General features: G+C 35.9%; 1 protein-coding gene across 10 annotated transcripts in view; it reads right to left on the reverse strand.

The window, feature by feature from the left end:
- Positions 1-14,089, reverse strand: part of LOC18424436 (chorismate synthase) — a 42,373-nt gene that overhangs the window by 10,516 nt on the left and 17,768 nt on the right. For all 10 annotated transcript variants that reach the window (XR_016041443.1, XR_016041442.1, XM_088848018.1 and 7 more), the window contains 4 exons: positions 13,779-13,969; positions 13,580-13,688; positions 12,504-12,814; positions 11,757-12,176 (listed from right to left, as the gene is read on the reverse strand). Coding sequence is in view for 8 of the 10 variants with exons in the window: in XM_088848018.1 (XP_088704144.1) it covers positions 11,757-12,176; positions 12,504-12,814; positions 13,580-13,688; positions 13,779-13,969 (1,031 nt within the window). In the remaining 2 variants the exon portion in view is untranslated. The remainder of the gene's footprint in view (positions 1-11,756; positions 12,177-12,503; positions 12,815-13,579; positions 13,689-13,778; positions 13,970-14,089) is intronic.

Here is a 14,089-nt window from a genome sequence, read left to right on the forward strand (position 1 = left end):
ATCTCAAATTTGCATTTCCAAGAAAAAGATATATATGCAATCCAAACAGTGAATTTGCATTTTCCTGGTTTCTACAAAATGCAATCCAAACAGCATACACCATATTCAAGGAAATGCCAATTCCAGTAAATACCAATTCCAGGATACACTTTTCCACAGGATTGAAAAATCCAGGGAACCAAACAGCCCCTAAGAGTTTAATGGAGATAAGGAGTGAGCAACTTGCATGGAAAGACAGGACAGCATCAGATGCTATGATAAATTTGGAGAAACAAAGAAAAAGAAAAATCTAATGATTCAATGCAATATTTACCCCAAAAAAAATAAACTATGCAATGGCCTTGCATGGTTTAGAACACATTAATGAGTAAACCACCCTCTACTATTTTTTTTTTTTTTTGGGTGAGTCTGAGGAAAGGGCCCCAACCTTTGTAGGAATTGAGCCTAGGACGTAGCGAACCACCCTCTAATACTTCAAAATGTGGAAGTACTTTCAACACTTTCTAGCTTTCACCAATTCACCAATTGCCAACGCAGGTGAGAATTTTATGGGTAATCAGGTATTGTCAAGGCTCAATGGACTCTCATATAGTTTCAAAAGAAATTTAATGGAAAGTTACAAATTTCAAAAATTCAAAAACTTATATAAAAGAATCCCCAACTTCCTATATCTCAACCCTAATTGAAATAGCAAGTACCAATCCTAATAAAACTACTCCTAACAGAAAATTGTGAACAAATCACAAAATTCCATAAAAGCCCAAACAAAAGCTGAAATATGTTATCTACTCCTACAGCCCTAAAAATCCATAAGAATTCAATCATTTAGCTTTGGACAAAAATTTTATGCCAAAATGTCAAAATCAGAGAAACTAGACTAAGATATGACTTCTAGATCCTGATGACAGCTTCAAAACAAATGCTAGAACGCACCAATAGTTATTATAAAAAAAAAAAAAAACACACCACTAATCAAAGAATCACCAAATTCATTGTATGGTTTGAAAGTCATGACCAAAATAATTTTGTCCACCTGAAATTCCATTTTGGTCCCTCAGCGAAGCTTTATGTGTTGACAATGCAATGTGTGTAGTTGATGATGCAATATGCATCATTGTGCTAGAAATGCCCAAAAAATGGCAATAAATGCCAAATTTAATGCCATTAATTATGGGGCAGAAACCGTCAACGATGCACAGTGCATTGTAGATGATGCACAGTGCTATATTCTAATAATTACATATTTCTATCTATAGAACAGCAATTCTATTATACCAATTAAAATAGTAATAATTTAAATAACAACACTTACTTGTACTTATAATAATTAATAATAATTACTTATAATAATTATATAATAAATAATGTTACGCTATAAGTTATAAAATAATAAATAAAAAAAAAAAAATAATTAATTAAGGTACATGATCCCAACAAATTACTTATGAATAAATAAATAAATCATATGTAGGAACTTCGTTGTAAGATCGACAACCCAGATTTCGCAGTCACTTGATGGATCGCAATTACAGGCCAATCTATAAAACACCCCTTCAAACCTCTGTTTTAGGATCAAAAACCCCAGCTTTTAGACCCTTAAGCCTACCATGCCACTTTGACCCTTTGGCCCTCAAACCCTAGAAACACTAAGACCTATAACCCAAGATTGTAACACTAGGATCAATGAAACTCCAGGAAAGTATACCCCAACTTTTCCACGACCAAAGTGTGCCTAATATTAAATGTACGTCCTAGCCATGAACCATAGACCGCACTAGGTTTACCCTACAAATCCTCTCCAAACTTCGTTCAAGTTCAAGACATCTCTACCAAGTGATATCTCTGGTTCAAGTCGCTTTTCTTTTAGGTTTTCTTAACGAGTCACTTTTCTTTTGGTTTTTCTTATGTTTCATTTAAAAGTGTCTTCAAATTTGTTTTCTTTGGTTTTTGGTGAATCAATAGCCGGCACGGCTAGCAGACCATAAAAAGTAGGCCAAGAGGTCCACTTTCGTTTGTCCATAATTTGACAGAGCCCTAAATATTTACTGATTCGAATTTAATTGATTTTGTTCAGGCAAAAATCAGAGTGGTCTTTTACTCTCAATTTCGGTTATAATCAATTCAGGAAGGCATCAAGACCCCTTTATCTACAACTATACAGCCGCTCAAAACACCATGAGGGGCTGTGTAACACCATCAGGCACAGTGGCTATCGGCCTATATTTTTATGGGAATTTTTTCCTAGCCTGTTGCAACAGAGCATTAATGCCTATGGAGGCTGAAAAGTATTCTGTCAAAACATACTCACAGAATTGCAAAATTTAATGTATCTAATTGTCACTTACAAAAGGATATGATGCGGCAGATTTTCCGTTGCTAACTACATAGTTACCCATGAAACATGGAACATTGAGATTCTTCAACGGTGTTGTGCGAGCATTTTTAACATCTTGGTATTGTTATCTTATCCTACATTAGCATAACTTCACCTTTTTCTAGAAATTTGTTTAACATATAAAGAACAAGCAGACTATTGAAAAGATATACTACATAAGCACTCTCAATTGTTGCATTATATTTTATTTTTACAAAACTTGTACTCTCTACATTGAAATGTTAAAAAATCAAAGCACAAATAAACTTATTTGCTAGAAGTCATATCATAATGGTTTACTGATGCGGCAAACACAAGTTTGTAGATTTATGGATCAGAAAAGAGTGATCACAGGTTCACCATCATCATCATCAGAGCATTTTCTCAACTATTTGGGATCGACTACGCGAATCACAGTCCGCCATTGTACTCTATCTAGGGCCACACCCTCAATGAGGCCATAAGACACTATATTTTGTCTCACTACTTCCAACCATGTCCTTTTGGGCCTACCCCATCCTCTTTTAGCCTTCCATTTGAACCAGCTCGCACCTCCTAACAGGTGTAGTATTGGGTCTGTGCACATGGTCAGCCCACCTAGGTCAACTTTCTCTCATCTTATTGCCTATTGCAACCACACCTAAGTTCTTCTGAATCTATTCATTTCGAATTCTATCCCTTCTTGTATCGCCACTCATCCATCTCAACATCCTCATCTCAGCTACACTCATCCTATATTTATATGTTGTTTCTTGACTGCCAGAATGTTGGGTTTTTTTTTATGGCCTTTAAAGGCTTAGAGAGCTTGAAAAATGATATTTATAGTAGAATATGCACTTCGGTGGGAGTGTGTATGTTAACTGACCAAGGATTGGGTAGTTTATGGCCCTACTCAAGTCCAAAACCCTTAGCCTTGGGCATGTGGCACTACCAAGAAAGGTTTTCAGTGGGTCATCCTTTGTTGAGGTCGGAAAGATGCCCAACGATCATATTAGTAGGTTAGGAGAACTGTGTGATCATATTAGAGATCTTGAAAAATGATATTCCAGGATCATGGTCCCACTGTTTATGGTCCAACTTTGACAAGCCAATCATGAGCCCTGCTTTAAGATTGTGGGTTGTGTATCTTTGCTGGGTTGGATAAGAAAATAGTAATGGATCATGGTTTCTGGGGCGAATGGAGTGCCCTTATTGTCTCTTATTTTGACCCATTAGTACCAGTCCACTCCTAGTATATTTTATTTTGGTATTAGAAATGTTCTTATGATTTTCTAATATTTTTTCAGATTTTTTTATATTATTTCTGCTGTGTTTTTCATAAAAGGGTATTTGTGAAATTTCAAAATTTTATATAGCACATGTGGGGACCAAGGATCCAACCCCTACGTGTATGTGCCACCCAAGTGGGGGCCCACATGAGCTCCTAGGGTGGCATGCCATTTTCTGGGGAGAAAGGGGGCATACTCCACTTTCTTAAAAAAGAATTTGTTCAATTTTTAGTGGCACGCCACGTTTTTAGTATAAAACGCGGCATGCACTTTTTTTAAGGAATAAAGCCCCCACGCCACTTTTTCTGATAAATAAAAGGGCCATGCCCCCTTTTAGGAAGAAGGGGGGGGGGGCACGCCGCACTTCATTTGTTTTTTGGTTCAAATTTAAAATAAGTTAAAATGCAAACATTTAATTCAAATTCGATTTGGTTTCCTATCCTTATGGGAGATTTATGATAAAGGTTAATAATATTTCAATTTTAAATAGGAATTGGACTTGGGCCAAAGTCTAAGGGAATAAAGTTCTTATCTTTCTACCCAAAATCATGATGGCTGATTTTTGGGATGGATGGCTCTGATTAAATCTCTCTCACCCCACATGATGTCCTGATTATCCTAAAGGTCAAGCTGATAATTGGATAAGGCATACTTAGATTGAATCCTATTCAAATTAGGAGATAGATTTCATTATATTTAAACCTATTTAAACCCCCTCTCTCATAACAAGATTTCTCTCTCCCATAAAAAAAGATTCCCTTTCTCTCTCACGCACCTACTCTCTCTCTCTCTCTTTTCTCCACGCCAAGATTTCTCTTTGTGAAAATTTTTTAGTCACGTGCATCCCCTTTCTTTACCCCATAGGGAGGCATGCCACCCTCTCTCCTATATATTTTGTGTTAAAAAAAATATATAGGTGGTGCTATAGAGAAAAACCTAGAGCAAGGATTTGTTGTATTTTGAAGAAAGAAGAGAAAAGCCAAGTCTACAGAGATATCAACTCTCAAATTCGACCCAAATTTGTTCTCATAGGGTTTCAATAAACCCTAGTTTATTTTTTAGCACTCTAAACCCCTAGAGAAAGAAGTATGGCCTATAAAGCTTCCCTTTCTCAAAATTTCCAGCAACATCTTAAGGAGTAAAAGTGTGTCATTGGTCAGGGAATCGAGTGTATGTGTACCAAGTCTTGACAGGATAACTCCAGGCATCTTCCAATAAGCCTTCCCAGTAGTTTTAATTAATTTTCAATATTATTTCCTATTTTCTGTGAATTTCCAAGAACTTATTTTGTGCTAAATATTATAGTGAAAGATAATTCAAAGGTCATGTATAGTTTCGATTTCTCTTGGTAGTGAAAATAACAATCTTAGATTGTATTTAGAGCATTGTTTTAATTTTACAGCAGCATATTGTATCCCATGTAAGTGGAATTCATATATTGGAAATAAAAGTAAAAAAAAATTTTGAATTTAATACCTTGAGTTCTATATAGCCACGCCTTTTATAGACATTTTGCCCCATAAAGCAAAACTAGTCTCACATAGATATACCGTATAGAACTTCTAGTTTGCACATCTCCACTTTGCCCGCTCAGCTCTAGTTCTATACGTGACATCTTCTTCAATCTCTCCATTTTCCTGGATTATCGACCCAAGATATCAAAAGTGCGCTCTTTCTGATATTTCTTGGTCGTCAATCTTAATTATTTCCTTGCCTCTGCTCTGATTATTATTAAACTTGCATTCCATATGCTTTATCTTAGTCCAGCTAATTTTAAAACATGTAGATTTTAAAGCATCCCTCCAAAGTTTTAAGTTTTTGTTGATGCCGCTTCGGATCTCATCAATCAATACTATGTCATCGGCGAACAACATACACCACGGTACCTCATCTTGTAAGTGTCTACTTAAATCGTCCATAACTAAGACAAAGAGGTATGGGTTCAACACTGACCCCTAATGTGGACCTATTGTCACTGAAAATTCACTCACCTCTCTTCTAGTTGTTCGCACACTAGTTAGCACTCTGTCGTACATATCTCTCACCAAGTGGGTATGGTATTTGTAGACTCTTTTCTTTTCCAATTCCTACTAAATCAAATATCTAGGTACTCTATCATAAGTTTTCTCTAGATCAATAAAGACCACAAGGAGGTCTTTTCCCTTTGCCCAAAATTTCTCAATCAACCACCCAAGTTGGAAAATAGCCTCAGTTGTTGACCTCCCTGACATAAAACATAATTGATATTTTGATACACTCATTTCATGTCTTAATCGTTATTCAATCACTCTCTCACATAGCTTCATAGTGTAGCTCATAAGTTTGATCCCTTGATAATTCGCACAATTTTGTATGTATCCTTTGTTTTTGTAAAAAGGTATCACAATACTTTTTCTCCATTTGTTTGGCATTTTCTTTGTTCTCAACACCTTGTTGAATAACTTAGTCAGCCAGTCAATGCTGATCTCCCCCTTGCACTTCCAAACATCTATTGCGATACCATCCAACCCGAAAGCCTTTCTCATCTTCATCATCTTCAAAGCTTCTTTCACTTCTGATATCCTAATCTAACGAATGTATTTACGACCACCGCCCTCATTTATGTCAACGGTTCCTTCTACCCTTATGTTCCTATTGTGTTCATCATTTAATTATTTTTTAAAATAAGCTCTCCTCCTTTCATTAGCCTCTTCATCCTTCACCAAGATCCTTTGATCCTCGCTCTTAATACATTTAATATGGTCTAGATCCATGTATTTTTTCTCTCATTTTTGCTAATTTGAAGACATATTTTCACATTTTCTTGTTTCCAGTTACTGTATAGATTATCATATATGCCTTAACTTTAGCCTTACATACTATCTATTTAGCATTTTTCTTAGCATCTTTATACTCTCTTAAGTTTTGATTATTTTTATTACATTGTCAAGTTTTATAACATAATCGTTTCTTTTTGTTAATGGCTTCTAAACCTCATCACTACACCATGAAGCTTCCTTATCGGAATTTCTTTTCCCTTTAGTTTCTCCTAAAACTTCTTTTGTCATTTTCTTAATACAATCAGCCATCTCATTCCACATAACATTGACCTCATGTTCAGCATTCCATTTTCCATCTTCAACTAATTTATCCCTAGATTAGTCTATCTTCTCATTTTTTAAATTCCAACACCTAGTTCTTGGATAGCTATTAATTTCACCCTTCTCTTCCATCCTTTATGCAAACGTCCATAACCACGAGCCTATGCTGCATAGTCAAACTCACTCTTGGTATAACTTTACAATCTTTACGTGATGGTCGATCTACCTTCTTAACTAAGAAGAAATCTATTTGGCTTTTATATAATCTACTTTTATAGGTTATTAAATATTCATCTTCTTTTTATAATAAGTGTTTGTTATTGGTAGGTCATAGGCCATAACAAAATTTAGAATAGCCTCACCCATCTCATTTCGTTCACCAAACCCATATCTACCATGTATCTCTTCATATCCTCTACTATTCTTCCCTACTTGACCATTTAAGTCCCCTCCTAAAAAGGTCCTCTCTCCATTTGGTATGTCTTGAAATAGTCCATCCATGTCCTCCCATAATTATCTCTTAATTCTATCCTCTAGTCCTAGTTGTGGTACATAAACATTGATTACATTAATAATCTCTTCCCCTAATATGAGTTTAATTAATAGGATCCAATCACCTATTCTCTTGACATTAACAGTTTTATCTTTTAAATCTTTTTTAACTATTATGCTTATGTCATTTCTATTATTATCCTTTCCTATATATCAAAGTTTATTCCCATCTATTTTCTTAGATTTTTCCCCTTTTCACTTAATTTCCTGTAAACAAGCTATGTTTACTCTCCTTTGTCTCATTGTATCCACGACCTCCATACTAACACTTGTAAGTTTTCCTACAATCACTGTGGCTAGACGAATTCTATTTTCTTTTTTTGGGGTAAGTAAATCCTATTCTCTTGGACTGGCTTCTTTACCCACGATCGTTATCTTGGGTTTATGGGTACATATACATCATGTTCACTTTTGTTCATTACCAAGTCGCAAATACATCAGAAATTTGCACGACCACTAAACAAACAAAGGGAGTATGAGAAAATACCATAATGGAAATATTAGAAATTTGGGGGAATGTCTTTAAAGTTCAAACTAGAGAAACTTGGAAAGAGAAATTTCTGTATCAGCTCAAAATATTTTTGGAAAAGAAAAAGTTCATAGTTAGGTATGCTTTGAGAAATATGAAACAAAGACTTAAAAAATGTTATCATAAAACTTTCCATTGGAGGGATATTTTCTAAAACTTCAAAGGAACAATGGATTTTTTAGAAAAAAAAAATTTAGCAATGCTTTGAATTGAGACTTTTAACAAAGTTTAGGGCAACAAGGAATATGGTGTGAAGTCTTTCATAAAAAGAAAAAGAGTGTTGAATAAAACATGAGGCTCAATGAAAAAACCTTGGGATTGGAAAAACGCATAAGGAGAAATTAAAAGGTGGCAATGTAGATCAACCCTACTATATGTATTTACAAAAAACTTAGCAATAATGCTGGCAAGTCTACCTACATAAGCCACTTATAATCTAAAAACAATAAAATAAACCCTACCACGATCTAAGGATCATCTCCTACTGCCTTAAAAAAACGCTTTATTCATAAAAGAAAATGAATTAATAAAAAAGCAAATCAATCGAGAACAATGGAAACCTTTTACCGGAATAAGTTGCCTCGTACCTCCAAAGGACCTTGATACACCCCATTCGGATCGTCTAAGCTCAATGGACACTGATCTCAATCCCTGCTGAATCTCTTAAAATGGGAAGCACTTGTGGCAAACTTAAAACTAGTGAGGGTAGGATAACATAACCAAGAAAACGAAGTAGATCAGAGATTAAATGAGGAGCCCCCCCCTAGATTAATCATAGGTGGGGTATATCATCGTTTTGGTGCCCTAGTTGGTGCATCCCACCTGAGGAGAATTGAAAGAGAAAAGCTGAGTGAGAGAGAGAGAGAGGGGGGGGTGGCATGTGAGAGAGAAAGACAAGCTATTCTGAGCTGTATTCAATAGAGGGCCTCTTTATAGTAGTGTATGGATTAGGGTTTGCCATCTTATTTGGCATTCAATATGGACGGTTGATCCCTGGTGAACTATGGGGTGAAGAAAGGCTTTTAATCTAAGCCCTCCATTCCTTGAATCAGCCATCATGATAAAGGAAAGATCGAGAACCCTTATCCCTTAGTACCCATGAAATATTCTCTTCTAATCCAAAAAGATAAGATGCTTATGCAATAGATTTCGTATATCCTTTCAAAAATCATCTAGAAGTTTTCTAGATCTTCTAGAACACTTACCAATGATTGCAAAATTTTCCAAACTTCTTTTTAAAAACCTTTATCCAATCAACTAGGTTGACCAAGTCAACCAAAAAGAGAAAAGAGCAGAGAGAGGGGCATGCGGGCCTATGGAGCCCAAGTGGGCCCACACCACATATAATGAGCTCACCTGTGGGCCCTTGGCTACCAAGCTCCATGCCGGTCCTAGATAATTTTAGGTGCCTTAAAAATATTTTAAATCCCCTCTAGGTAATTTTAAAATGTCTCAAAAACTTTTAATGCTGAAATATGCATTTACTCTAAATTAAAAATTCATGATGCAAAATAAGATATATAAATGCACTTAAAAATTCATTTTATTATTCACAAACTTTCCTAAAAACATAAACAAAAATGATCAAAAAATAATTGGATCCATCGACTTAGAATTATGCAAATTTACTTACGCACTCCACCTATGTTTGGTCCATAATCTTCTCTAAGCAACCCAACAGAACCTATGACCCACAGTTAATCACAAGCTCATGCTTGGTCCATCAAAGTTGACCAATAAATAAGGGGAACATGGGTCAAGTGTATGGATTACAGGATCCCCCTAAGGTCAAGTTATGGCTCACATAGACATGTCACACTATTGCAATGGTGCAGGGGCATCTCTTCAACACAAATGCATGTACATGTATTGCCTTAATGGGTTGCTTCCCATAAATGTGGCTATCATTTGTACATGCGCCATGCGGTGGTAATGTTGAGGATTTGGCCCTTACCTCACAAGCCATCAACCACACACACGATACCAGCCATCTCCTGGCTAATCCACCTTAAACATCTCCGACCTCAACGAGAGATAGCCCAGCAAACCCTCTATGAAGGTTGTGCCTTACGGCTAGGGCTATAGGGTTTTAGACTCAACCACTAGGCCTAGACCACCCAACATGGGTGAGTCAAAGGGCACTACAAGGATATGCCTTTCTGGTCCCATATAGAACACACTCCCACTGGAGTACAATATCATTATAACCACGAGTTTTTACATGCTCTCAAGGCCATTGAGGGCAACAAACCCCAACGAAAGCATATATGCACATGCACGTGCATGTGCATATGCATACATGCTTAATTGAGAGAGAGGCAAAGGCTATTTTTAGAGTTCACTGGGGTCAAGGGAAACATTGGATTTGGTATGAGAGAAGAAAAGGAACAATGGCCGCTGCTATTTAGTCGCAAGTTGATAATTTTTATAAGAAGACAAGCTGCAGAAGAGATTACATGGAAGTACACTTCGGGCTTGGGATGTCTTGTTAGATCTTCAAGGTGACAATTGGTATTGGAGACCAGTAGAGATGCCCAACTTTTTTCTAAGTAGTGTATAAGCATTTCCATCAACCAGGAGATATTTCTGTATATATGTGACGGGCTTATGGATTGATTTGAAATAAGAAAGCCTACCCTTACGTAAACATCAGTATCATTTTTTAACTTAGTGTATTCCGATAGGAGCCCTTCAAATTTCTACCATTATATTCCAAGGACAGCACCATCTCTTCAATTTCTCATCCTTAATATCCAAAAGTTTTGATCTATAAGCAAACCAGCACAATTAGTCTCATGACAAATAATCTGCACCGCTAAGGAGCTATGCTCCCAATTCCCAAAAACTCCAATCTGGACTGCCAGACTTTCCGAAGGTTCTCAAATGACCTTCATCAACTTGGAGGCCTCAAACCACAATAGGTTCTGCCTCAGGAGCAACTCAGTATCAAGTACAACAAACACGGTCAATCTCCATTGGCTCCATCAATGCATAGCTTGAAAAGGGGCTTTCTCAAGTTATGAACATAACACTCCACTATAGAATTTTTCTAGTAACAATAAAAATAACAAAAACAAACCTTAAACCAGATCAATCGAGAAACACCCCAAAAGCTCTCAAAAGAAATGCCCTAAAAGGATTTATCCTCCTGTCACTAAGCAGGCTCCAATAATTGAGCTGTCCCATTGGTGCTCTCCAGAAGATCCCCAAGGTCATAGCTAGAACCCCCAACATACGTTGAGCAAAACTTGTCATTCAAATAAAAATGCAAATAATAAGAAAGAACTGAAAAATCCTAAGACAAAAGTACGATTTGCAAATTTCAGAATCAGACCATCCCAGACTCATCACCACTATCAATGGTTCCAGATTCCAGATTATTCTCTACCTTTAGACAACTCCAAACCAAACCAACCCTTCCCCCATTCCCCCAACACACGCACATGAACGCACACATGCACGTATATGCACACACACAAACTGCATGAGCTAAAACGAGTTAAAAGGAAGAAACATACGACAGCAGGAAAATAAGCAGAGACTATAAACTACCACATGAAGTTACTTTGTTTTTAATTGTACTCTGACATGATACAATTTAATCTAACATGTCAAATCACAAAGTTCCGCAAATAAAATCTTCTGAATAAACAGCTAATATCAATTAGCATGTAATCAATGTAGTACACATAAGGAAAACCTAAAGCAATACCTTTAAAGTACATAGAGGAATTCAAGAGAAACTTTGTCAAGGCGATGTGATAAACATAATAGAATGTCACAAAACATGACATGCAATGTTTTATTATAATTACAGAAGTCTCATATCAACACCAAGATTGCTGAAAGCATATTGAATATGTAATTACAGTTACAAAATCCGTGATGTTTACAAGAAATTATAGAGAAGAAAACAAAGAACTAATATAAGCAATTGAGAAAGCTCATATTACCTCAATAAAACCGGAGTCTTTATCATTTATTGTCAAAGAATTTCCGAACAACTTCTCCAAAATTGAGGCAGGATTTTGTGGTGGAACCACTTGTGTATTAGCCAAAAGGGAACCGTTCTCAACAGCTAAAAATGTTCCATCATTGTTAATCAGATCTTCACTCAGCTTTTCCTGGTTAGGCTTATCAGACAGAATGTCTGAAACAATGCGGGAATCAGAAACATTTGAAACCCTACTAGTCATCAGAGCTCCATCCATATGCATCTCTGAGTCATCTGGTTGCTTGTTCATCTCCAGAGATGTTGAAGATGGTTCTGGTGCTTTATAGTTTACCTCAGTACCATTTATCATCAGCTTATCAATTGCATTCAGACCATTAACCATCGATTCGGTATTAGCTTCCCGTGAAGGTATAGGGAGCTGGTGAAACATCAAAGAGATGAATCAATTTATATGCTAATTCTTCAAGACAACTTATCGGGAAAAAAAAAGTGCAAATAAGATGCATAGTTTGCATGCCTCTGCTCCTTTCCCTGTCAAAAAATTTCTGTGCTTTTTATAGAAAATTCATGAACTCGTAATCCCAAAAAACAAAAAAAAAAAATATAAATAAATAAAAAAATAAAGAAAAGAAAATAATAATAATAATAAAAGCAAATAAAAGCATGAAGTTGTAATATAAGAGAAGACAATCATCCTTGGACATATATGACTGTGAAGTTAATTCAAAACAAAAAATGTAGTTACCTGTGGAGTAGGTAAGGCTTTTGAAACTCGGGAACCCTGATTCTTGTCCATGATATTGCTTGCAAAACCTGGGGGCACCAGAGGTCTGGATGCAGCAGCATGCAAACTCTTAGAATGATCAAATGGAGCAACAGGCCCCACGTGATCCTCTGATCTCTGTGGTTCATTACTATGAAGGCAATTCACATCATTAGGTTTAGCAACGAGTGAATCTATATCGGTCAAATTATGTTCTTTGATCTTGTTTGACATGTCCTTTTGTTTCTCTTGCAGTGCTTTCTGTTGCTCCTTCCTCATTGATTCAAAGGATGCTACAACCAAAATATAATAAAAAACCATGATGTTCAAGTAAAAAGGAAAACTGCAAAATATCCATAAATTTTTCGAATTTAGAAGCCACTAGTCCACTGTGTGTGCAGTGCACAGGAGAAACTAACCAAATCTGTATTGCTTTCAAATTATCATCAAGACAAAGACTATTATTACATAATAAAAACTTATAAATACAAAAATAAAACTTCATATTCCGTGTTATCATAGAAAAATAGAAAACGAAGGGAACTCCAATAATTTGGGAATTCATTTTCATCATATATCTACAAAAACAACCTATTTATTTCTGTTGTACAAGGACAAATTATTTTTCCATCTCTTATTTAAAACTAGAAAAAAATAGTTTAAATAATGATAAGCCTAATTATAAATAATAAAGATAAGAAATCATTTCCTTACTTTACTTAATAATAAAGAACAAAAAAAACTGAAAAGTTAGAAATTTACTTTAATCCTATACATGTAAGGAAACCTTTGTAGGGTGAGATTCCCAACTTATAAGGAGAGAGAAATGCAAGGAAAAAGTGAAAGGAGTGCCCCTACTGCCTAACGAGAGAGAAAGATCTAACGAAAGTAATTAAATAAATAAAAAATAGTTGTCTCAAACACAATGATGACAGACAAACAAACATCACAAAAAGCAGTATAGATTACAAGAAAGAAGTCAAACATGGATGATTCCATCCACACAAAAAAGGTAATTTCAGAGATGTAACTAAAATAGAAGTGCATAGAAAATCTACCTCTTCTCATCTTTTCCTCTTCTGCCCTATCTTTACTTGTACATTCAATAGAACCAAAAGTTTCGTCGTTACAAAGATCGAAAGTATCACGTCGTAACTGAACAGATGCCTGACAAGAATCATAAAACCAGAATCTTAAGACAAATACAGAACGCAAAAAGCTATGGTACTTCAATTCTATGCATACAATGGAACAAACCTTGTAGGGGCGAGGAGGCTGATATGGTTCAGTGCTTCTACTAAGATTCTGACCACCATTTCCTCGAGCTTTGGAATTCAATGCCCCCATATGCCCTGATTGTCTGGGAAAAGCACCACTACCAAGAAGTCCATCATGCTCTGAGTGCTGCAAAGGATTACGAGTTTGACCACCAAAACGCCTTCCTGAATCTGAGATCAACATCATATTTCAACAAAGAAAAGGAAAAGAAATTTATTTGGCTGCAATCAAACAAAATAATCATGCAAAATATTCGCATAGAACACGACCATAACGGTCAAGACTGAAAA

Source organism: Amborella trichopoda, chromosome 9 (genome assembly GCF_054954075.1).
Source record: "Amborella trichopoda isolate Santa Cruz 75 chromosome 9, AtrichopodaSantaCruz75HAP2 v2.0, whole genome shotgun sequence".
Lineage (NCBI taxonomy): Eukaryota > Viridiplantae > Streptophyta > Magnoliopsida > Amborellales > Amborellaceae > Amborella > Amborella trichopoda.